We start from the raw sequence: 26,063 nt of genomic DNA, 5'->3' as shown, positions 1-26,063 counted from the left end.
TATGTAGAATCCTATGCAAAATATAGATTTCTCAGTATTGTTTTCAATTATATTGAAAAAAATTAGCGTTGGGCTGTCGGCTATTTTGTTTGAAAGTTCTTTCAGCAACAGGTGCACGCATTGACAAACTTAACACCGTAGTTAAAAGTATGCAGCACCAACCATCTCACCGAAATTGATTTAAATAAATCCATAAAAAATTGCAATAAATTCAACCTGTGAAAGTGCAAAAACGTAGATTATTCTCATTATTTTCTCTTATTATTTAGCTAAGATTGATAGAAAATGGAAATAACAATCGGAGGAAATGTAATAAAAGCCGTGATAACATCGCAAAAATCGTTTTTCTTTTCGGAAGTTTACGTTGGAACAGCAAAACTAAACATAACTGGATGTCGGCATGAATCAAATTTAGGTAATTTTGCATTAAATAGGCTATGCTTTTTGTTGAATACTTTTATGGGGGGTCGCGAGACTACATTGATTGCTCTGAGGAGGTCGAGGTGAGAAAACAGGTTGAAAACCCCTGGTTTAGAGTGTCATTGGGTAGAGTAGAGTACCAGGTAGAGTAGGTAGTAGCCTAGTAGTAGGTGTCATTAGGCAGAGTAGGTAGACTACCAGCACCCGTGGCTCAGTGGTTATCGCCTTCGGCTCTGGTAGCCCTGGGTTCGATTTCAGGTCGGGTCATACTAAAGACTTTAAAAAGGGAACCGATTGTGTTCTTTCTTGCATGACGCAGTGAGAATAAATCGGATAATAATCTGGTGACGTATCACCCTCTTCCAATCTGCCTTGAGCCAACATGGAAGCAGTACGACTCATAAAATCACATGGAACCCTGTCAAGTAACCCATGTTGATGCGCAATCTGCTGCAAGCGAAGATAGCGAATGATTATAAGGTAGAGTATTAGGCCTACTCAGGGGATACGAAGGCTTTTAATACGTCTGACAGTAGAAGGGCTTATGTTTATCGTAAATAATTTCTGTTTACCGTAAAATGACAATTGGCACCGATAGTAATTTAATAAATATTGTTATGATAACCTCCATTGCGCTATAAGCATCAGGCCTGGATACTCACTGCATGCTCATGGTTAGCCTACTTGTTAATTCAACTACCCTTGTACGGTATTTGCTTTACATTTAGCCTACTGCAAAGGTTTTGTTAAGAAAAACAGCTTACTGGTAACTTTTCAACTGTCTTTCCAAACAAGTCTTCTTAAAATATGCTCCATAAAACATTTAATCAGGGATATCTAAAGAAGGGGATACGAAGGCTCACAGCGATTGCTGATTCTCATGACACTAGAAGGGCGGTAGTTGGTACCGCGTTAAACATGGGGTTCTTTTTTAAATTGCAGAAAGTTTCGTAGTGCAACTGGTTCAGTCAGCTATACAAGACAGTTAGCAAGTGCTATGTAGGGCATATTTAAAAAATACTTGTTTGGAAGGAGAGTTGAAAGGGTACCAGTTAGCTGTTATTGTTAACAAAACCTTTGCAGTTTGTTCGGTGTAAAGCAAGTAGGCCTATACGGGTAGTTGAATTAACAAGTAATCATGAGCATTCAGTGAATATCCATGCCTTGTGGTAATAGTGCAATGCAGGTTGTCATAACAAAGTTTATTAAACTACTATTGGTGCCAACTGTCAGATTACGATAAACAGTGATTATTTACGATAAATATTAGCCCTTCTATTGTCAGACGTAGCAAAAGCCTTCATATCCCCTTCTCTAGATATCCCTGCATTTAATAACTGTCTTCTGTAGCTGACTGTGCCAACTGCACTACAAAACTTTCCACAATTTTGAAAAGAACCAATTATGCGTCATAATTTCCTATTTTTCTGTTATGTTTATTAAATTTGCAGTAAATAATTTGAATTTTTCATGTAGGCTATGTTTTCTTAATATCACTTTTTGTAGCTTGGTTTGCAAAATTAGGCCCTTCTCTAGTAAGCAGCCTTAGGCCTGCAGTACCCTTAATCCGGCCCTGGCCACGGAGCGTGGCAAACCGGTTCTTTAAAGTCTCTGACCTAGCTACGTTTATTGTGTTCTTCTCGTCATGGCAATTATTTTGTTCTCGTGCGCTGTTGATCAAAATAAAACATTTCAAAGTACTTTTAGATCCCCAACCAAAACAAGCGTCAGAAAATATATCATAATTATTGAATTGAACAGCATTTTATTTCATCCGATTTAAATTAAGAGTCGGATTAAAAAAAAATCATGCTTAATTGTAGGCCATTTGTCAAGTATAGAGTAGGATATTTTTCCGCCCAACAAGTTTACAACGTTATCCGTAGACTTATATTCCGTAGATCCATGCTTTCATGAGCCTGAGGTCAGTCTCTTGGGTCAATCCATGTTTTTAAAGCGAAATTCAAGAAATTTGGCGTTTTCAAACGCATTTGACAGAAAAAATTTGGTTTGGCATTTTTGGAAACTCTTTTTTAGCTTTTTAAATAAAAGTTTAACTATTTGCAGCATATAAAAGATTAAGTTTGAAATGGCAGCCTTCTCTTCCTAAATCCTATAAGTGTACAACTGTACATTTTGCTTTTAAGATGATCTTTTTCAACACCATCATTTGGTGGTTGCCTAGCTGATTTTATTCCTCAGCCCGAGTTGGTTAAGCACTTAAGGCAATAAGCCGGAGTTGGTTGTTAAGGCATAAAGCAAGGTAACTGACAATAGCAACGATAGCCTACATGCCAAAGCATATGGTAACAAATCAGTTCAGTTGTTTTTATTTCTGGCCATCTCAGCAATAATAATACACGTCAGCATAGCAAAGGTAGAAATGACCAACGTGTACGTTAAAATGTGCTTGAGATCAAAATAAGTTAAGGTACGGTCGCAACACCTTCAGAAAAATTTAAGATGAAAGGAAAATAAAAAAGGCTGTAGCTATATTTACGCTATATAGTGTAATAATGGCCTGAATAGTGTTGCCAGATAAGGAATTCTGCCCTAATTTGAGAAAAGTTTAAAGCTGTTGAAAACAAAAACTTGTATATTTGAATTTTTTTTAGTCCTTGGCAAAGATAAAACCCTAATCTTATTCCTAAATCCTAACTCTAACCCTTACCTTAACCCTTCCTAACTTTAATCCTAACTCTCGCAACATCTCATTGTAACCATGGTATTAGGTGTGGAAAAATAGCCACTTTTAATAAAAAAGAAGGCAATAGCATTATTAGCCAATACATATACAGTATATATACATATACAATACATATACTGAGCAGAGTTGCTGTCGCGGTGACCCTCGATCGGGAGACGAGTGTTCATCTGTAAGGTAAAACTAACCTGTCTCACGACGTTCTCAACCCAGCTTACGTTGCATATTGGTGGGTGAACAATCCAACGCTTAAGGGTCGAAATGTCGGGACGAAACATGTGGCAAGCGATATAGTTAGCAAGTCGCGTTGCTCAATTTTATAGTGAGTACGTACAATAGGCTACTCACCCATGTATATTACCAGGTAGATTGGTCCTTCTACATAAGCTACCGTACGTGTTGATTTTGCATTGAAAAAAAACATGCAACAACATTATCTAACAATGACACATTTTTTATTGATTGACTCACTTAAAATAACATTTGGAATTTTTTTCCTTAATTTGGCAATTTTTAAATGCATCTAGCATTTTTTGAGATTTGGTCTTGCAACCCTGTCGGACACTCAAACTCTCACCTCCAGTTAGTCTTGGTTTTAGAGTGTGTACTGTGTAGTTTCGTACGTGTGGTTTCATATTCGTGTGGTCATGAATTAAAATTTTAACTCACAACTATGAGTTACAATTTTATTCTTGTGTTTGAGGCCCCCACAGGTGTTTCTCACAACTACGAGTTACAAATCTTATTCCTGTGGTTGAGGCTGCCACAGATGTTATTTGATCCTGGCACAGCAGTGAATTGTGTGTTTATTTAGAGTTGAAAGGTTCACAATGGATATTGCTAGATATTATAATATGTGTGATGTGCAGTTTGACTTTTGAGCCACGTGCACAAGATCTTGAGTGAGTTGGCAAGATCCCATTGAAACATGTTACTATGTATTGTAGGGTGGCCAAAAAATATTAAAATTTTTTATTTTTGTTTGCACACCCTCTCATTTGAGGAGGATTCATGAAAAAATAACACTGTGAAAATTTGAAGTGAATCCGACAAGAGGAAGTGGTCTCCCACCGACCTCAAAGTTTGCTTTTATTGGCATAATCCGTCAAAATTTCTTGAATATGTGACGTAATTCTTTTTTGACTTATGTACATTGCAGTTGCAGCATTTTTGTTTTAACCATTGTTTTACTCTGAATTTATGATACAATAAGTGTTTCCACATGCAGAAAAACATAAATAATGCACAAAATAGATCACATTAACAAGCGTTTGGTATGAAATTAAATGCACTAAACTTTAGCGAAAACCGCATAAAAGTACGTTCACCAGTCACGATCGCAACGCTTTAGGTGACAACACATTGCCCAGAAAAAGCAAACGAAACGTTTGTAAAGAGTCAAGCCATTGATTTTATTTAATGGAGCTGTTGGCATGTTGGCTTTTACTTGCACTTGTTGGAAGCAGCTTTCTGTGGTGCTCGACCACCTGATAGAGGAGCTGGCGCTGCTGTTTATTTTCCATAAGGACTTCATTGAAGTGAGTAGCTAATTTGACTGCCCAGTGCCCGCTCTGCACAATCATTGACGGCTTTGAGACGACGGCATGCAAGAAATAGCAGCCTTCGATTAAATGCCTGCTGCACGACAGTGATAGCTCCAGTGTGGATTCTCATATTGCTTGATGTTGTGTCAAAATAAAGTGCAGCTAAATGCTCTGCTACAACTCGTGTATGAACTCCACTACTTTTTGGCCCATTAGTGATCCCGTTCCAATAGGCAGCTTCGGAATGCCAAGCAGTATTTCAACATGCATACCAGAAACTACAATGGCCAAAGAGTCGCACTTTGTGCCAGTGGCATTAGTCAAATGGTACCATGAAAATAAGCAACAAGTGGAACTGTTGGTTTAAATTTTTTCCGCACTGCAGCTGCAAGGCTTTCACGTGAGGTGTTTTGAGCATTCATGACAGAGGAATGTGACATTGTCAATTCATTTATATCAATTCCAGCTGCAGCAAGATCAGGAGTGATGATCATCATTGCTTGACAACTTGATGTTATAGTTCTGTTCAGTGCTGCATTAAACAGTGGATTATCGATAATGCAGCGTTTTGGTGATGGCTGCTCCTACTGAGTTTTCTTTTGTTTTGCTGTTATTTGGATTTGTGGTGCAAATAGTGGGTCACTAGAAGAATCTTCATAATTTGCTGATCATTTTCAGATGAGAAAGCAGCAGCACTTGATGGTACTGGATCAATGCGATTTCTATTGCGTCTCTGTTCATCATCTTTGCGCTTTCTATACTTTGCAGCAGCTTTGCGATGCATTGGGTCCTCTGTTGTCATCAGTATCTGTCATGCACCACATTGGTCTATCAAAAACTGGCAGTATTCTGGTATTGTTGTGCGGCATTCCCAGTTAGCATGTGTAATATCAAATAATGCACTTAAGCTCTGGGTGAAGTCAGCTTCTGAGGTCAGCTAGGAAGCTGAATTTCGCCTCCCTTTGTGCTTTGATTCTCCTATATGCTCTTGATGGATGCGTTTTAGTTTGGTAACAACGTGAGTCTTTGCAGTGGTAGCGATATTAGCTTTCACCCACAAGAACTGTACTGCAAGCAAGTGGCAGTGTAACCTTATTGATCTTCATCTCGTAGTAGAGGTGGTGAAGAACCACACCCCATACAGGCAGCTGACATGGCCCCTCAAGAGAGTCAACACTAGAGAGTGGGTGTCCATTTGTTGACTGTCTTGAGGGGCCATGTCAGCTGCCTGTATGGGGTGTGGTTCTTCGCCGTCTCTACTACGAGATGAAGATCAATTAGATTACACTGCCACTTGCGTGCAGTACAGTTGCAGATGAAGTAATATTAACTACTACCATCTATGCCACTTTTTGGTTTGCAGCACCTTCATCAATATCTGCCCCTACAAATGACCTAGCAATGTTACAGCTTACAGAGGATTATAAAGAGGTTGACAATGCAATTTCTCAAGTGGCAGAAAAAAGTTGAGGTTGCGCTTGTGGTACATCAGTGAGGATCTTGCTGCACTACCTTTATTCAATGATAATAACACAGATGATGAAAAGAAAGCAATCGTTAATGCTCTTAAGAAAGACCCATTTCCCGAAGATGTTCGTCGTGTTGCCCCAAACAAAATTGTCAAGTTTCAACGTCTCTCTTTGGCACAGTTTGTAACACAGCATTCACTTAACCTTTTCGAGTCACTGCTTCTGTCGACACATGGCGTGATCGTGATGATTATAAAGAAGCCTGCAAAGTTTGGTGTCATCTCAAAGCCGTCAATGATTGTGCAGAGCGGGCACTGGGCAGTCAAATTAGCTACTGACTTCAATGAAGTCCTTACAAAAAATGAACAACAGCGTCAGCTTGGCAGCTTCTTTATCAAATGGTCGAACACCACAGAAAGCTGCTTCCAACAAGTGCAATAAAGTCAACCAATGGCTTGACTCTTTACAAACATTTCTCTTGCAATTTCTGGGCAATGTGTTGTCACCTAAAGCGTTGCGATCGTGACTGGTGAACGTACTTTTATGCGGTTTTCGCTAAAGTTTAGTGCATTTAATTTCATACCCAACGCTTGTTAATGTGATCTATCTTGTGCATTATTTATGTTTTTCTGCATGTGGAAACACTTATTGTATCATAAATTCAGAGTGAAACAATGGTTAAAACAAAAATGCTGCAACTGCAATGTACATAAGTCAAAAAAGAATTACGTCACATATTCAAGGAATTTTGACGGATTATGCAAATAAAAGCAAACTTTGAGGTCGGTGGGAGACCACTTCCTCTTGTCGGATTCACTTCAAATTTTCACATAGTCATTTTTTCATGAATCCTCCTCAAATGAGAGGGTGTGCAAACAAAAATAAAAAATTTCAATTTTTTTTGGCCACCCTAATGTATTGAAATGGCCCACTCCTTTACCGCATTTAATGAAAGTGGAAATTAATGCTGGATGATGAATTTGGCCTAAATTTGGCTGGAATGTAATTAGCTTTTACCAACAAACTGTTTGTCTATAATGTCTAAACTACTTGTTTCTTAACCAGAGCTAAACAAATGAAAAGCACCAATGTTTTTTGTGTTAGATTTCATATTTGCCCAAGACTTCAAATTTTCCCAAGCTCTTGTCTTCAATGCTAATGATGTTTTTTTTCAAGTAGGGTTTGTCTAGCAACACTGCCCCATTTTAAACCTGTTTTTATGTTGCCTTCAGAGGCAATTGTAACTATATCCTCTGCCTAAAAATACATTGTAACCTTTGTACATGTTTCATAGAAATATGCTAGATATGAATAAAAACACTGCTTTAGCGATTGCTGGAGTTTGTGGTACAGCTTTCATTGGATATTGCATATATTTTGACAAAAAAAGGCGAAGTGATCCAGATTTTAAAAAGAAACTGCATGAACGTAAGTTTGATTGTTTTTTAAACAAGTCACATAGCCTAATTTTATAAATTTTTCTTGAAAGTCAAGTTCAGAAACACTTTTTTTGAACAATCTGCATATGAAATTACTTTCAATTACCATATCCGTGATCAATCAAAAATCCTCTTCCACCAACAACAGCAGACAAAAGATTGAGATTAAGTGGATAACACAATGTGAAAGTTGTTGGTAAGTTAAGTTCTCTTTGAGACTGAAAGACAATACAACGACTGACTATTATATAGTAGGGGTCTGCTACTATTCGGTGAGTCCGATTCAGTGGGTTCCTAACCTCTAACCCCAAACCCTAAAACGACAATGATAATTAGGCTACGGTACCCAATAATTAAAAAAAAATTAAAAAAATCCCCTTTTAAGGGATCGGACTCACCGAAACGGGCCATTCCGATATAGTAGGGTGTCCCATATTTGGCTGACTTTTCAGGAAAAATAAGCTTGGATCATGTTCTGAACAGATTTTCAATGCTGAACTCAAAAGGGACATTATTTTTTCATTATGACGTCATCTTGAGGTGCAATGTTTACAATTTTGGCCATATATATTTTGATAGTGGTAAAGAATAGAGAGCTGGTAGTTGTACCAAAATAACTGGAAGGGTCGGTTTCTTGTCTGCTTTCAATACATTGTTAAGCGCTATGTTATGTAGAAAAAATGTTCTTTTGTTTGTTTCCGTCCTAAAAATAGAAAGAAAACCTTCGTTATTGCGGAATTACTGTTCCAGGTTGTAATTAAAAATATTAACCAAGTACTAGCCCTTCTCAAAATACGGCCAAAATTGCAAACATTTGCTAGATGGCACCTTAAGATTACATCGTAATGAAAAATAATGTCATTTTGAATGCAGCGTTGAAGATCCGTTCAGAATATGACCCAAGCTAATTTTTCCTGAAAAATTGTTCAAATATGGGTATTCAATTGGACCGTCAGGAAGCAACTCTTACATTTAAACCAACTTTTCAGGTAGAAAAAGAAATGCCAAGCCTGCTTCACAAGGTTCAAAAACAACCGTAAGTGTGCTGTGTGCATTAAATTACTTGTACTTTAAGTTATTTCACATGATCCTTAACATTGAAATGTAATTGTATGATTAATTAAATTTTTAACACGTGTAATTTTAGTGAATTAGGTATGAAAAGATATTTTATATCTTCTACAACACTTTTGTTGCATTGAAATCGTGGCCTGGAGTCAAATGTACTTGTATTTGCAAGACATGGTCTTTGATTTCACAAATCTTGCCCTGTAAGTAAATCAACACTGCGGTCAAATTTAGCTTTTTTGCAGTTTCCCGATTTAATGAATGTTGAAGCTGTTCAAAAGTTTTTCTTGGAAGAAGTTCAGAGAGGGGAGGAATTACTTGCATCCGGAAGCATTGAAGAGGGGGTGGAACATCTGACCAACGCGATAGCGGTTTGCGGACAACCCCAACAATTGCTTCAAGTTTTGAAACAAACCTTACCCCCACAAGTTTTTGCAATGTTGTTGGAAAAGTTGCCAACAATAAGTCAGGTATGTGATACTTTCGTTGTAGCAAAAGGTCCAGCGATGCATTATTATCCATCGATAATAATTCGATGATAACTGTTTTAGGCCGAGTAGGAATCTGAATTACGAGTTCCATTTGCAGATTATACAGACTGCATCAGGGTATGCGGCGTATGGTGGTAGCCTTCACGTTACAGCAGCACTGTTTGGTTTTCATAACCTTTTTAAAAAGTTCAAGTGCAATATTTTGCCTAATGTGTGCTCTCAGCAGCAAAGCCCTATACAGTATTTTCAGTGACTCTTGCAAAAGTAAGAGGCGCAAACGGAAGCCTCACCTTAACGGGTCTGCTACTATTCGGCGAGTCCGATTCGACTAGTTCTATTCGGCGAGAGCCCTATTCGGCGAGAGCCCTTTTCGGCGAGAGCCCTTTTCGGCGAGTGCCCTATTCGGCGAGTTTTTGAAATTTTTGAAAGGAAATTATCGGGTAGGCTACCGTAGCCTAATTATAATTGCCGTTTTTACATCGTTTTAACGTCGCTAAACGTTGAAATCGTGCAGAAAGGAATAAAAGGAAAATGTTTGAACTGATAAATTAAAATTTTTCATGTCAGTTCAGTTGTTTTTATTTCTGACCATCATATGAAAAACAATACACGTCAACATAGCAAAGGTAGAAGCGACAAAACGCGAACGTTTAAACGTGCTTGAATTCGTCATGTCAGTTCAGTTGTTTTTATTTCTGATCATTATATCAAAAACAATACACGTCAACATAGCAAAGATGTAGAAAAAGGTAGAAGCGACAAAACGCGAACGTTGAAACGTGCTTGTGACCGAAGTAAGTTATTGAGTTGAAAGAAATTTGGCACGGTCGCAACACTTTCAGAAAAATTTAAGATATGAAGGGAAAATAAAACAAAGAAAATGTTACAAAAATAAAATAGATCATGTTTATGTCTATAAGTTAGTACTTTTGAATAGTTAAAATGATTTGTTTGGACCAACAAATGTGTGGTCTACAGCTTGGATTGTAAGGAAGTTATCGGGTACCGTAGCCTAGTTGTCCCGACCAGCAAAAATTTGTTCCAAGAACACAGTTCATTTTTACATTGTAGTAACAGAATGAAAAGGCTAAACAAATGTGTGGCCTATCGTGATAACGTCGCTAAACGTTGAAATCGTGTAGAAAAGGGAGCTTTTGCTGACTAGGATACTTTGAAACTGAGAAACATTCACAGAAGCCCTACGCTTTGTTCCAAGAACCCATTTAGCATAACATTTCATTTGTACATTGATTCAACGTCTGAATCTTAAAAATGCAACGTATCGTAGGGCTTCTGTGAATGTTTCTCAGTTTCAACGTATCCTAGTCAGCAAAAGCACCCTTTTCTACACGATTTCAACGTTTAGCGACGTTAAAACGATAGGCTAAGTACACACTTGGCTAGCCTTTTCATTCTGTTACTACAATGTAAAAATGAACTGTTAGGCTAACTGGGTTCTTGGAACAAATTTTTGCTGGTCGGGATAACTAGGCTACGGTAGCCTACCCGATAATTTCCTTTCAATCTAAGCTGTAGGAGTGTAGGTCACACATGATCCAAACTAATCATTTTAACCATAGGCGCCTAAGCCGTGGGGACCAGGCCTCCACGCATATTTCCGCGTGGGAGCAACTTTTTATGCGGCATTGATACATAAAACAATAGATGAACTAGCGATCGGCAGCAGGAAAACATTTTTAAATGCAAACCGCAACAGCTTCGCAGTAAATAATCACTAGAACTAGTAGCGATGCTACAATCCCACCCCAGACAAAAATCTGTCATTTTTACTTTGATTTAACGTCTGCAGACGTTGAATCAATGTAAAAATGACAGATTTTGCTGCCTAAGACATAGCAAAAATCTACCATTTTGCGTCGATTCAATGTCATCAGATGTTGAATGCACCCAAAAACAACATAATTTGCTACGTTGACGCAGCGTGCGTTTAACTTAATGCGCTTGCAAACAGCCTCCTGTCGCTTTCGAAAGTCGAAACCTCTGCAGAGAATTGTCGCGGCAGTGAATCGGTTGCTGTGAAAATGAACTTGAAGTCTCGGCCCGAGGTTACCACTAAACAACGTAACAAGGGCTGGTACAAACCGCACTGCCCACAGTCGCACAAGCGGCATAATCAACGCAACAACGGACTCGCGCAAACTGCATGGCGCACACACGTCCGTTGCCATGGAAACCCGATCAAAGGCGGGGAATATGCGCATCTTTTTCTTTCATCTGCAACACGAAAACGGGCGTATTACAGCGAGTTGAAACTTGAAAGCTGGTCAGCCATAAGTTGCGATATTGTAGTGAAAAGGGAGCAATGTCAAGTCGAAAACTTAATCAAACGTCTCTCTGTAACTATTTTTCAAGGGCTGTTTACGGATGTCAGCAACTTTTAAATTTATTAAAGGTGGCGTGCTGTTGAATTGATGTAAACATGAATGATTTTGCTTTCAACAGGTATATTTTCAAGCATATGATCAAGTTAGTATTTTCATTCCATTTACAGTATACCTTTTAGTAAACCTTTTCGTCTCTTGTTTCATGCTAATAAATCTAGTTCGTTGCTAAACTTTATGTTGTGCTTAGCTTAAAGAGTCGCAGTCCATCAACCGCTAGCCAACGCATAGCATGTGTTTTGGTCGAGCTTTGTTTATAATAATTAACGGCAGGTCGAACGTAGCGATAACTCCGAGTGTGGCAATAAAAGCAATCCTAGTGTGACGACATAATTACGTCATCCATCTGCGTGACATTTCGCTGAATTTACGTTGCTGCTGATGAAACACGCTTTCGCCCCCACGGCCAAAAAATAGTTAGGCGCCTATGATTTTAACTATTCAAAAGTACTAACTTATAGACATAAACATTATTTTTTTTCTAACATTTTCTTTGTTTTATTTTTCCTTCATATCTTAAATTTTTCTGAAGGTGATGCAACCTTGCCAAATTTCTTTCAACTCAATAACTTACTTCGGTCACAAGCACGTTTTAACGTTCGCGTTTTGTCGCTTCTACCTTTTTCTACACCTTTGCTATGTTGACGTGAATTGTTTTTGATATCATGATCAGAAATAAAAATAACTGAACTGACATGACGAATTCAAGCACGTTTTAACGTTCGCGTTTTGTCGCTTCTACCTTTGCTATGTTGACGTGTATTGTTTTTGATATGATGGTCAAAAATAAAAATAACTGAACTGACATGACGAATTCAAGCACGTTTTAACGTTCGCGTTTTGTCGCTTCTGCCTTTGCTATGTTGACGTGTATTGTTTTTGATATGATGGTCAAAAATAAAAATAACTGAACTGACATGACGAATTTTAATTTAATAGTTCAAACATTTTATTTTTATTCCTTTCTGCACGATTTCAACGTTTAGCGACGTTAAAACGATGTAAAAACGGCAATTGTAATTAGGCTACGGTACCCGATAATTTCCTTTTAAAAATTTCAAAAACTCGCCGAATAGGGAACTCGCCGAATCGGACTCGCCGAAACGGGCCATTCCGCACCTTAACAGCGTCATCCAAGTAGCTGCTATACAGTGACGCAGTTTTCTTGGCTTTATTCGTCCTCCAATATCAAGAATTATTGTTCTACCTTTATCTATTATAAAGGTTTAGTAGAGAGTTCGCTTTGTTGAACCATAGACAGACAAAACAAACTAACTTTAACGGGTTTAACATATTTTATTACAGAGAAATATAACTTAGTTAAGATAAAATCAAACATTTTCAACACAAGTATGTGTCGAAAACGTTTGAGTTTATTTTAGTTACCGTATGTTTCTCTGCGTTATAAAAATGTTAGACCCGTTGAAGTTTGTTTTGTCTGTCTATGGTTCATCAATTATTTTAATGATTTAATATATCTGTTCTTTTTAAGCCTTGTTGACAAAATTCTGTTGGTCAAGAGTTTATCGCCAATGTATCGTTTGCAATTTAGTTCTACATAGAAGTATGGTCGGTTTTAATTTTATAAGCACCAGTAAAAATATAAGGAAGTAATCACAACAAACAAATTGCATGACCTCATCGAGAACCATTAGCCTACTTCCAGAGTACCGAATTTCAAGTATGTGGGCTGTTTTAAAACCTAGTCATCCATAATCAGAGTTACAGAGTAGGAAGGTTTTTCTGAATGAACGAATACGCCCAAACGAATAAATCACAATTTGGTCAAACTATTCTACTTTTAGCGCTTGCAAACCTCACCAACGATGATGAGCGAGAAGAAACCCGAACCTGCAGCAGCTACAGCAACAATCACCGATGTTGACGATCTGGAGTGATGCAGCCTCATTGTTTCAATGTTGTCTAGTTCCGTCTCTTCACAAAAACCTGCTTTGTCTGTGCCGTCGTCGCCCTTGCATCGGGCCTGAGATGCGCACTTGAAATGCATTTGTCTTGTAACCCATTTTTTTCTTTCTCTGACCTATGCTTGAAACAAGACTGACCACGAATAAATGAACCACAATAATATTGACTTGCAATTTCAGTAGAAAGTATATTGTAATTTTTCGTTTCTTAGCAATGAAACGCAGCTCGGCGAAACCGACATCAAAATCTGTCATTTTTGCTGTCTGGGATACGACATGTCGTTCAAAAGTTGTCGCCCGCGCCTCCGGAGAAGTTGAAGGAAAGCTTATGGTGTCCGTCAGAAGGCGAACCGCTATCTCTTCCTCGAGGCTTTAAAACGGGAAACGGGTTTTTGTCGTGAAGCAGTATCTTGTTTCTTAGCTGGCTGAGCTGCATGTTCAACTACAGTGTCCGATATCGGTACCTGAAAAAACACACACAGTACAGTGAATATCAGGCTGCGGCACGCGACTTAATGCCGCGATTCTTAGGCCGCAAGATACGAATGACCCGATGCGATGTGTGAAAGAGTGAAATTGCTACGTGGCAAATAAAATTGTTACCGCATTTAAAAAAAGGTTTCGGTTAGGGAACGTTCAAATATTACGTAACGCCTTCGAGGGGGAGGGGGGGGTTTATGCAAAGCGTTACGTTAGCGTCACATCGGGAGGAGGGGGTTCAAGCAAAACGTTACGTAACGCTTTCGAGTACGGGATGGTAGTTTTGTGCTGAGTTCGTAGTGAAAAAGCGTTACATGGGGGAGGGGGGGTCAAAAATTCGGAAAAAAAGCGTTACATAATATTTGAACGTTCCCTTAAAAATAATCATCTTTATTTTGTTATGTGCAAAAACAGTTTTTCGCGCCACTCGGACTGCGATATAAAGTCGTGCATCCAAGAGGATGGTTGACAACTATGTCTATCCACCCCCCAGTGCCGTGACACCAACCTTTGAAACCAAGATACCGCATTCTCAGCACTTCACCGCCGTATTGCATTGGTATCGTGGTGAATGAGCCGGAACTGTCCAAACTGCCGTCACGGGATAGCCAAGAAAATGTAGCAAAGCCCAGGGCCGCTGAGAGAATGATCTGGTCCCGGTACCATGGAAATCATCGGGCTCCCAACCAAGACACTTCTTGCAAAACACAATACAAAGAACACGCGGTGGTTTCTTCAACACTTTTAGAGGGGTAGGCCCTTAAAGTCATCCCGCGTCCAAACGTGCCCCTTTTTCTTTTTCAAAGGGGGCAGTTAATGGTAAAGTGGGACCAACACGGGCCCAGTTCCATGTTGGCTATTTGTGGCACCAAGCCCCAAACAGCGGACCATCTTCTTGTGTGCCTCCAGTTTACCACCCAGTACAAGCACGTGCACCTTTCAATATACAACTCTGTCGCACACGAATGTGTCGATCTGTGGTGTATCAACCAAATTTAGAAGACTGGATAGAAGTTTATGACAAAAGATGAAAAACCACTAAATCTGTGAATAACAATAAAAAAATACCTAAAACTCAGGTGTATCCTGTAAAACAGTAGAAAAGGTCAAACAACTTTTAAAAAAAAACAGATAAAGAACAATTCATTTAAATAAAACAAATCCTTTACTTGAGAAAATGGAGGGCGTGGATGAGATGCTTCACTTGTGTCAGGTTGTGAGGTCACAGAGGCACTGGATTTCAACATGGAAGGAGGGTTATTGTTCTCACTTGATGGTAAGGGTTTGTCGCCGTCAGCTTTGCTGTCCTGAAACAATTGAAACCACTATTTCATTTCGAATGAAAGGACAAAAAGTCATGCTGTGTTCGAATAGCTGCATCAATTAGCCAGGAAGTTAATCCCTTTTTACAATGTGAAGGAACTGCTGTGCAAACAGCAGAGGTGGGCAGTAGCGCGCTACATTTTTAGTAATTTTAGCGGTGCTATATTTTTGTTGGAGTAGTGGCGCTAATTTTTTCCAATGTAGCGGATAGGCACTACATTTCTTTCAGTCGCACTCCCGCTACTTTCCAATTTAAACTTTAAAAAAACTACCCGTTTTTGGAAATTTTTATGGCAACAATGCATGAAAAACTCAGTTCGGTTGTTTTTATTTCTGACCACCATATCAAAACAATACACGTCAGCATAGCAAAGGTCGAGAAAAGGATAGAAGCGACAAAACGTTAAAACGTGCTTGAGACCGAATTAAGGCGTAACAATAAATTTCACTTACGTGTTTTCTATAATAACGTTTAAATGGCATGTAAACGAATGATAGAATTCGTTTTCAAGGTCATTTTGACGTCACAAAGTGCTGTGTCTGTTTAAGAAAAGTAGCGAGCGCTACTTTAGCGCGAGTAGCGGTCGCGAGTGGCGCGCTACTTTTAAAGGAGCGGATGCCCACTTCTGGCAACCAGTAACTGGTAAGCAGCACTAAGACTACAAAATCAACACTTCGTTTGTAACTTACTTCTTGTTTGTGAGGTCTTCTGACAACCTTCCCAATATCACCAGGGTTTCGAAAGCTGGTATCAGGCTTTTGTTGTTCCACCTTTTCATTCATTTCCTAAAACAAAAGCTTACAATTTTAAATTGGAAAGATTAATAAATACCGATCTCTGGTAGGCTGAGGAATGCAGTAAAACTGTTAAGGTGAGTACTAAATCAAAGTGTGTGTTGATCTTTGTTTTGAGAGTGGAAGAATCATACTTTGGATCTCCGGTGCTTTTGTCTTAATATTGCATGAAACACCTGCAACTGATCTATCATTCAAAAAAAATTTTTGACAAACACCAATGAAAACAAATCATTTTTACATTGGTAGGCAATTTGTAAAGCCAACCTGCGAACTCACCTAGATGCTCACTGGAGCGGAGGTTGAAGCATTATGTTCCTCATTAGTTTAAATTACATTAGGTTTTAATTACTAGTACAGCTTTTAATTGCTCCAAGTATGTTTTTCTTTATCGTTGTCTTCTTTTGCTTACAATCTTGCCACAAATTACTAATCGTTCTAGTTGTTTAGACTTGATAATGTCTATAAAATTTCCAATCGTTGTTTTTTTTGTGTTTAAGAGTAAACGATTTTGTTGTATTTGTTTTAAAATATTTTCATTTTTTTTAGCCAAATAAAACATCTTTTACGTTCTTTTAAAGACGCACACCTCTGCTGCGTTTAGATTCTTTCTGAATATGACAATGTTTATAGTTTCCCAATAGCAACACAGGTCAGATGTAACATTTTAACACACTGGTACTTCAAAACGCGTATGGACGACTGTCAAGGTAAAGGCGGTAGAAAATAAACTGAAACAAAAATTGGATCAAGAAGCCTACCATTCCTTCTGGTGTGTGCTTGAAACGAATCACGGGCGAGATCGTGTCATCCGAATCGTCACTGGAGGCGTCTTGTCCTTCTATGACGTCATGTCTCCAAGAAACACGCTTCTTCTTGTTACAATTGGATTTCGTTGACGGCGGAGACAACTCTTGCTCTGGGATTGGAGGTTCCTCAACAGTGGAAGAATTTCCTGACTCTCTACACGTAGAAACCATCGACTTTTAAGATAACTTTCCTGAATCCTAATCTGAGCTCGGAATTTTTTTCGGCCGCATCAAATCTTTGAAGTATGACACCAAAATTGTTTCAAATCAGTTTTCAAAGTAAATTCCGCAAAAGTCGTGTTGACCAACAATACCACAAAAGCCCCTCTTAGTGTCCGACAAGATCACAAACTCACAAAAGCATTTGGTCTTCCTCTTCTTCCAATCTCTCCAGCTCATCCAGTCTCTTCATAAGTTCTTCATCATGGAAGGGCTGCGAAGGAATTGTAATTACTTTACGGTGTTTTGTAAGTGAGCTAAAGGCACGTTGTAATGATAGCTCCAGGGTATAAATCCAATGATCTGCACTTTGATTCAGTTAAGTCCGTTAAGCTTTTAACAGAAATTCTTTGCCAAGATTATAAGATATTGACGATTTAAAATTATTAAACCCAGTATTAGGGTCTTCAATGCATCAATTGGAATAAACATAAAAAAAATTACATTGTGACACATACCGTAATAAAAATATTACATTGTGACACATAATAAAAATACATACTCCACTACTGGGATCAGATCTTGAATCTGGTGGCTCTGGAGCAGCGGGAGGAAAAGCAGCCGCAGAAGGAGCAAGAGTTGGAGGAGGAGCAGCTGCAGGAGGAGGATCCTTTTTGACTCTACTCATTCGTTTTCTTCTGCTCGGATGGACATAAGTTTTGGAAACTTCCTGTAAACACGATAGTGGCCTATATTCAACGTTAACCTCAGCATGAAATTCCGAATAATACGAAGATGTACAGAGTAGTAGGCTAATACGAAGATGGGACAAGTGTGTTGAAGAAATGAAGTGTTATAAAAAAGTATTATTTTAAGTGCCTGTCAACACAAACTTGGGTTTATAAGTCTAATCACTTCTTAGTTCACCGCTTAACGTATAGGGGGTATGCTGGGAGTTTTTTAACGATTGATGTTTTGCAAACATATGCACGATGAAAACTTTCAACCAATAACCTCTTTAATTTCGATAGCCTTATCTTCTCCAGTGTTGCCAAGCTCTTCTGTAAACTCAGACTTCTTTACAAAATTTTGAAGAGTTTTATCCAGATCTTCAAGATTTTGGTTCACGGTCTTTAATCGATGATCAATGATCTTTAAACCCTGCAGGAAATAAGTCAACTTGTCACCTTCAATAGTCGAAGTGGCTACAATAACAATATGATTTATTAGCTTTTCATATTCAAGCAACCTTTCATGACTATCAATAGTTGTTCAACATGCAGTGTAACCCAAGCAAATTGAAAAATTGTAAAGGGTTATTGAATTATCATATGGCACGTTTTTGTTATAGACGGTCAGACACGGCGTTTTTCAAGATACAACATATTATAATGCTGTATCATATAGTGTATAATGAATCTGTCGATCACCCTCCCAAAAGTGCCATACATTACATAGCACTTCCTAATATCATTGCACAAGAATTCTCCAAGGTAAAAAAACGAATGATAAGAGTAAGACGTGGTAATTTGCGATCTTTTTACCTGTTTACAAGTCACATCAGCAAACCAGCAATCCCCTAAATGCACCATAAGCTCATTTGTGTGGATCAGTTTTCCAGGCATGAATGCAAGAGGACCAAATGGAACCTACACAGAAGGTGATATTAGCTACAGAAAGGAAACAAGTAACAGAACAATTCTGTGTTCAGTGCTCTGCCAATGAACATGTAGTCAGAGATGGGCGTGATCTTGATCTTCAAGATCACTTTTTTTTTGGTGATCTTGATCTTGATCTAAGATCACTTTTTTTTGTGTGATCTTGATCTTGAAGAACAATAAGATCAAGATCACTTTAAAATTGAATTTTACTTCCTAAATAAAGGCATTTTTTTATAACTCGTATGATACTGTACAAAGCAGTTAGTGGCAACTACTAACATTAAGCCACTGTTAATATAATATGTGTCCAACAAAAGACGATAGTCTCCGTCTAATCTGGTCAGTGTTGCCATTTCAAAATTGAAAAAGTTTTCTGTGTTGGTCATAATAAAGAAGTCAACTTCCGTGTACTTTATGTTGACGCATAATAAAAAGTGATTTAATTTTGTTCACAATTTCCATGTGTGAAGTTTAAAGAAATGTTTTCTTTCTTTGACTCAATTTTAGATGTTTCAAAAGTCTAGAATGGCGGTGTTAAAAAATCTTGACTCTAGGACGCCGACTTTGGTCATGTAAAGTGGTGTATTGCAGCAAATCAACCAGACCAAGACTTGTTTAAGGTCTGAGTATGGAGCGGTTTGTCTGACCTCAGGCCTCTGAACTTTTTTGATAGCAGACAACAGCATCAAGGTTGCCAGATAGGTAAATGGTGCAATAAACATTGACATAATACAGTGAAAGTTAAAACTGCTTAGTAACACGAATAAAAACTCCCACGAACCAGACAAAAATTTGGTAAAAAATGATGCAGTTCAAAGTTTATTTTTATTTATTTATTATAAATAAAACGTATAAAACTAATTGCAAATTTTGCGACTTTTTCAGAACAACTGTAATTAACCTCGGCCTTGGGTGTGACGTTGCGATTCTACGCAAACTACATCAACAATTGATAGGCCTAATAGCAACAGTCACTAACTTATCACAATTCTTAGGCCAGCGATCGAGTAGTTAAAAGTAAAAGTTAGCAATACCAACTATATACCTTTACCCAGGTTGCTTATAGTAATTATTTTTTGCAACATCACTGATCAAAAACTTCATTTTTTTTTCAAGTACACAAAAAGTGATCTTGAAAGTGATCTTGATCTTCAAGATCACGATCTTGATCTTCAAGATCACCTATTCTTGGTGATCTTGATCTTGATCTTCAAGATCACCAATACTGGTGATCTTGCCCATCTCTGCATGTAGTCTTGATTAATCAATGAACTTGCTTATCTTTCTTGCTAAGAAATATGTTGTAAAAGTAAACATGAGATTTATCATTTTCAAACAGTTAATAAAATCAGTTTAAACTTACAAGCACATGTCATTGTATAGTAATTAAACTAATTATATAGGCCTACCATGAAAAGATCTATTTGAAGATTCTATTTGAGTAAGTTCCTTCTGGTGATTCTATTAAGGTAAAACAGGCTGTTAAGGTTTTTAGAAAACTAGTAGCTAATTTTGATATATTTGAAGAGAAACATTTAGCTTTTTGTTGGGACACAATTTCTTCTTGTTGAAAGCCTAAATGGGAGATAACCAAATTAACCATATATGGTCAGTTGGTTAATCTGTTAATTTTCAAAACAATAAACAAATTTTTAACTACAGTCGACTCCGCTTAATTCGGACACCGGATAACCCGGACAACCGCTTTATTCGGCCAAAATGCTCGGGAACGGAACAAAAGTAAAATTTGCAGGTAAAAAACTCCCGTTAATTCGGACAATTCCTCCGTTTAATTCGGACACAGGTTCATGGCTTAGTACTGTATTGGAAGAATTACTGTACTATTTTAACCCTATATTATATATGTGTGTTACACAATAATATCGGCTATTTGTTGAATCGCTTAGTATCGAAATACTGTACAATACAACTAACCTGAAGGCATACTTCTTGTGCGTTTTATACGATCAGTGCCAATTACTGCAGTATAGCGCAGCTGCAATTCATTTATTATGCAACAGTACAGTATTTTTAATGCGTTGCCTGCCTTTACGCATGACCATGAAACTAACAATTGATTTTCTGCTTAATTCAGCCAAAAGTGAGCGGAACCAAAGTGTCTGAATTAAGCGGAGTCGACTGTATACATAACACTTATTTTTCAAGACACAGAGTAAATTTGAAATGTAATTAGCTGAAAACCAAGCTTCAAGTTTGAAACAGATTGGGTAGCTAGTTAGCTGCTCAGTTATTCTAAATTGTTTTTATTTGAACTACATGAGCTACTTAGAAAATCTTTTAATAAATGACACCAACAAACAGTTATTAGTTTTACTCATAATCATACGTCCACGTTGTTTCAGTTATTCAATTTTTCCACATTTTCATTGTGCAACATCACAGATAAAACATAAAACTTTTCCCTTTTAAACCGTTGCAAATATATGATGCTTAGATGCTAGATTTTTATGTAATTAACATACATAGGCTATCAAAGGAATGATAATAATTTTGGTTTGTATCTGAAGATTGAGAACTCAATAAGAGGAACAGTTGATAGCTACATAACATACGTAGTACTACGTACTGTATTACTCTAGTAACTGACCAATACTGTATTACATAACTTACATGCAATGGTGCTAAAACTATTTTTTATTGAAAATGTGTTTGAAGGTTTGTTTTACATTAAAATATAAAAACGGACGTACAATGTCGTACATACCATAACGTTCTGAGTTGTCTTATTAGGGAGAATTTTAAGTTGTTGCGCAACACTGTTGTAGTCTTCCTTGACATCTTTCCTGCAAGAAACAAAAACAGTCATGGTTTTGTAAGACATACATATTTTTAATCAGGGTTACTAAAATAACTCTCCGAATGTCCGGTTTTCAGTTTTTCTTTCTCCATCCTATTATTATTACAGTATTATGACTGCTCATCCACATCAATATTGGAACTGGCAAATTCAATCCACAACACTTTTCATTAGGCTGTCATTCATTACTACATGTGCGCTTTTCTCTGTTTTTGTTTTATTTTTTGCTATTTGTTTTTTGGGTTTTGTGGCCGTGCTAACTATATAGCCTACTACATAATTTTTCATTCAGGCACGTTTTAAACCTACCTTTCAAGGTTTTGCCACCTTTTTCCGTTCATTAACGTGCTGGTAGGTTAAGGACGGTAGATTACGGGACGTGCAACTCCGTTGTTCCGCCAACATTAGAAGGGTCAATTGCCAATTTGACATTTTTTTCACGTTTTGTTGCTCGCTTGTTTTCAACTAAAAACCTTAAATTACTTTAAAACCAACTTCATTCTTCTTATATAACCTATAGAATGTACATTATTTTGTAAATCAGAAAAAATCGTAACCCTTCTAGTGTTGCGGATAAGCCAAAAGCGGATGTAGTTGCACATCCCGATATTCTACTGTCCCTATAGTAGGTCTATATCGATTTTTGTAGTTAGTATCTTTTTCGTCCCGAACGCGTTAATGACAAAAAATAAAATGCTTGATTGATTGAATGATGATGATACTATCAGGGTAGATATTTTCTGAGAGGGTTTTTCCAAGTAAAACTTGAACTTTCAGCATTTGCTTTTGAAATATCCAGCCATATTCAAGGGGTAATTGGTAATAATTATCTTTAAAAAAATCACTCCTCAAAGAAAAAATTGTTTTAGAAAATAATTGCCAAATAAAATAGCCCCAGAGGAAAAATACTCTCAGAAAATATTCACCTTTCACAGCAATTGTACTGTAGTTGATAAACCTTGGAAATTTCGGGTTAGGATTATTTTGATAAATCAAACCCTCACTTTCGGGTTAGGGTTATCAAATTAAGATTGTAACCCTCCATTACAAATAATCATGAGCTGCCCCACTGGAATGATCCATTCACTTCTAACTAACATTTCTAGAATTTGGTAGCACGACAATTTAAAGCAGACAATTCAAAGCCGAAAATTCAAAGCCGTTTATTCAAAGCTGATGATTCAAAGACGAAAATTCAAAGCGGTTGATTCAAAGACAACGATTCAAAGACGAAAATTCAAAGCCGTCAATTAAAAGCCGATAATTCAAAGCTGAGATTAACGACAAAAAACAAAACAGAGAAAAGCCGACAATTCAAACCTAAAATAGTTCATAAGAAAACAGTTTCAATTTAATTACATACCAAAAGCCGACAATTCTAACAGAAAATAGTTCGCAAGAAAACTACGTATGCCAAAGTTGTGAGCAATTCCACGCAGATACTGAGCCGTTGTTCGAGCATCATACTGTTGCACAATGCGAAGGATCCGTTCATTTAGTTGTTCATATTTCCTTTTTCGAGATGGAGGATTGTGGCCTGCCACAAGACGTTCCATTAGGACTTTGTTATGGTTTTGCTCTTTCGTAAGAGCGTTGATGCAGCGAAAGATGGACGGACGAAAGCAACCGACAGTTGATTGAAAACGTCTATGCCACCCTTCAATGCTATTGTTGGTACGATGCTCTCCACGCAAAGTGCGCTGATAAACATTCCAAAGTTCATTTGGGAACACAGCAGGTCTTCGATGCCCGTGGCGAGTTGGTCGACCAATCCAAGTGTCCTCAAAGTAATCAGCTACAGGTTGAATTTGGTGATCAAATTCTTTATCTATCACTAGGGCTTGTAATGCGTTCTCAACGTCTTGTTCTGGTACAAAAGCTTGTGCTGCCAGGCTCCGCGCACTCATTGCAAACTTTCCATCATCTTCTTTATACGCTGCTACCAATCCAAATTGCTGTATTTTACGCCAAACACATTGCTGTAAATGGAAAAAGCAGCCCGTCAGTGAAGTTGCGGGAAAATTGTCTTGAATGGCATTGATTGCAGCCTTCTCAAAGTCTGTCATCCAGGACATTGGATTTATTTGAGGTCGAAGGTTTTTAATAGCCTGCAAAAGTTGACAATAGGTTTGAGCAGCTTTGTTCGGAAGAAGAGCATAGACAAGAGGTACAATTGTGCCTAATTCAATAGCATGGATGGTATATAGCTGTTGAAAGAGATGGCTTGGAGCTGTGCTAAACGTTCCATCAGAGAAATAGCTTTGACTCTGAGAGAGAAGTTCAAGGTTACGCTTGGTACTGAAGATGCATATGCGATCATTTCCAGGCCCAGAATCATAAAGCAGAAACACAGTACCATCATCCAATTTCTTGAATTCTAATGGAATTACCAGTTCTTCAGCATTTGACGGCTCCACAGGAATATTTTGTACTTGCCTTCTGGCTCGCTGAATGCTGCGTTTCAAAACACGTTCCTCAGGAATTTGAGCTGCTGCATTGGATGCCAATCTGCTGTTGCCGCCGTAATGATTTGCTGAGTTGTAGCGTAAGACGTTGCTACTTGCAACTTAACCTGGGCACAAACGTCCAAAACCTGCTTACGCTGACCATTTGGAGCGTGGTTACTGGTTATGTTCTCCAACAAATTTCACTGCCTTTTCATTGCAGACATGCATTCTTGCTTTGCACTTATTTTCCTTCCAATACTCTTCACACAACCAGAAGCTTAACCCCTCACCAAGCTTACTATCCCTGTCGTGATTATAGCAGTAGCCGCCATGGCATGCTTTATTCCTTCCTCTTTCCGTTTTCGTGAAAGAAACATCCATACTACTCCTTGTTCGACTTCTGACTAACTTCAGCATTGCAAAACGATGGACTTTTGAGTACAGTACGAGCTCGCACTCTTATCACACACTGAACTACAAAAAATTGATGCTTGGCTACGAAGAAACAAACTCTCCTTAAACTACTCTAAAACAAGCTACATTTTAATAAACAAAGTACCTAAGCGTACTGTTGAAACTAATTTCAGGTTGTGTATAAACCAAACAGTGATTGAAAGAGTGAAAACAGTTAAGTACCTGGGAATCCATGTTGATGAAAATCTAACCTGGTCGTCACACATTAAACATTTGTCGCTGCAGTTGGCTCGATATTCTGGAATTTTTTATCGCCTTCGTAACTATGTGTTAGAGGAAACATTGCTTATGTTATATTATAGTCTAGTATATAGTCGTGTTCAATACGGTATTACTATATGGGGTACTGCAGGTAAAACACTAATCAAGGAAGCTGACGTAAGACACAATAATATTATTCGCGCAATCACTAGAAGTACAAAATTCAGTCACGTCACTAGCTTATACAAATCTTTGAATATTTTACAACGTGAAGATATTTACAAACTCGAAATTGCCAAATTTATGCATAAAGTTTCCAATAATAATCTACCGCCTGTATTGCAAGATCGTTTTATAAAACTTGATAATATTCACTCGCACAACACTCGACAACTAAATAAAATGAAGTATTTTCTTCCACAAATAAACAAATCCGTAGCACACAATCTTCTGACACATCGGGGTACTAAATTGTGGAGTGAATTGGATGAATGTATTAAAATCAAACACCTTGCTTTGTTTAAAAAACTTTATAAAATTACCTTGTTAAGTTCTTATTAAATCGTTAAAATTGTTCAGTTAAATTATTTTATCTCATGTAATCTCGTATTTGTGTTCTTAACCGATATGATTCATTATATGCTCATGTTTTCCCAGCTGGTCTTGATTCAATATTCTACAAAACCTTATATGTTCAATTCGATTTCGAAGCTACTGTTCCATCCATCATTATGTTTTATTGAAACAGTTATAATGTCTGATGCTGCAATGTAAGATGACTGATGACAGGCAGCACCTTGACTTGTTAACCGCAAGTTGTTCGGTGCTGCCAGACCTTTCTATTGCCATATTTTGATTTGTATGTACGGTAATTGTGTTTCTTTATATCGAGTCGTATTAGAAAGGCAAATAAACAATATCTCTCTCTCACATCACAATAAGATTAATCAATTTCAATTATTCACTTTTCCAATCAAACGGATTAATTATCGTCAACTTTGAACTGCCGGCTTTCAATTGACCGCTTGGAATTGTCGTCTTTGAATTATCGGCTTTCAATCGACCGCTTTGAATTGTTATCTTTGAATTTACCACTTTGAATTATCGGCTTTGAATAGACGCATAACCCTAAAATTTGCATCGAAACTTAACCTACCAGTGATTTATCTGAGCTTCCACTTCGGATACAGCTTGAGCATATGCAAGCTTCATTCTGTCAGGTGTCTTGTTATCCATTATTGAAGAAACAGCAGCAACAAATTACAAATATAGATTGTTACTGATATTTCATACCACAGTTAAACCTGAAGCACCTCTGACTTCGTCTTCAAGCCAGAGAGAACCACATGAGACTTGGCAAAAAAGCATCATAACAATTAGTGTTTCCAAGTTCCAAATTGAGATAACAAAAAATTTTAGCGAAATTTTTTCTCC

General features: G+C 37.7%; 2 protein-coding genes across 2 annotated transcripts; one reads left to right on the top strand and one right to left on the bottom strand.

The window, feature by feature from the left end:
* Nucleotides 1-7,420: 7,420 nt before the first annotated feature.
* LOC145774548 (mitochondrial import receptor subunit TOM20 homolog) lies at nt 7,421-13,625 on the top strand. Its single transcript, XM_082585812.1, has 4 exons — nt 7,421-7,565; nt 8,566-8,612; nt 8,890-9,114; nt 13,343-13,625. The coding sequence occupies exons 1-4, from the start codon at nt 7,421-7,423 to the stop codon at nt 13,433-13,435; spliced, it is 510 nt and encodes a 169-aa protein (XP_082441938.1). The 3' UTR covers nt 13,436-13,625.
* Nucleotides 13,626-13,766: 141 nt separating this feature from the next.
* Nucleotides 13,767-25,970, bottom strand: LOC145774546 (uncharacterized). Its single transcript, XM_082585810.1, has 10 exons — nt 25,786-25,970; nt 21,415-21,493; nt 18,573-18,677; nt 18,043-18,189; nt 17,591-17,758; nt 17,226-17,302; nt 16,822-17,023; nt 15,956-16,051; nt 15,112-15,249; nt 13,767-13,926 (listed from the first exon to the last, which is right to left on the bottom strand). Exons 1-10 carry the CDS (start codon nt 25,863-25,865, stop codon nt 13,816-13,818), a joined length of 1,203 nt encoding a protein of 400 aa, XP_082441936.1. The 5' UTR covers nt 25,866-25,970; the 3' UTR covers nt 13,767-13,815.
* Between the last annotated feature and the right edge of the window lie 93 nt (nt 25,971-26,063).

Source organism: Aplidium turbinatum, chromosome 7 (genome assembly GCF_918807975.1).
Source record: "Aplidium turbinatum chromosome 7, kaAplTurb1.1, whole genome shotgun sequence".
NCBI classification, from domain to species: Eukaryota; Metazoa; Chordata; class Ascidiacea; order Aplousobranchia; family Polyclinidae; genus Aplidium; species Aplidium turbinatum.
The sequence above is the reverse complement of the archived record's forward strand: the minus strand, read 5'-3'. Positions and strand labels throughout refer to the sequence as shown.

Excerpts from the sequence above, each read along its gene's own strand:
- LOC145774548 (XM_082585812.1), top strand. The coding sequence starts at position 7,421 with ATGTTTCATAGAAATATGCTAGATATGAATAAAAACACTGCTTTAGCG. Across the intron at positions 7,566-8,565 it reads TAAAAAGAAACTGCATGAAC|GTAGAAAAAGAAATGCCAAG; the intron begins GTAAGTTTGATT and ends CCAACTTTTCAG. Across the intron at positions 9,115-13,342 it reads AGTTGCCAACAATAAGTCAG|CGCTTGCAAACCTCACCAAC; the intron begins GTATGTGATACT and ends TTCTACTTTTAG.
- LOC145774546 (XM_082585810.1), bottom strand. The coding sequence starts at position 25,865 with ATGGATAACAAGACACCTGACAGAATGAAGCTTGCATATGCTCAAGCT. Across the intron at positions 17,759-18,042 it reads AGGCTATCGAAATTAAAGAG|GAAGTTTCCAAAACTTATGT; the intron begins GTTATTGGTTGA and ends TCGTGTTTACAG. Across the intron at positions 17,303-17,590 it reads GATCTGATCCCAGTAGTGGA|CCCTTCCATGATGAAGAACT; the intron begins GTATGTATTTTT and ends ATTCCTTCGCAG.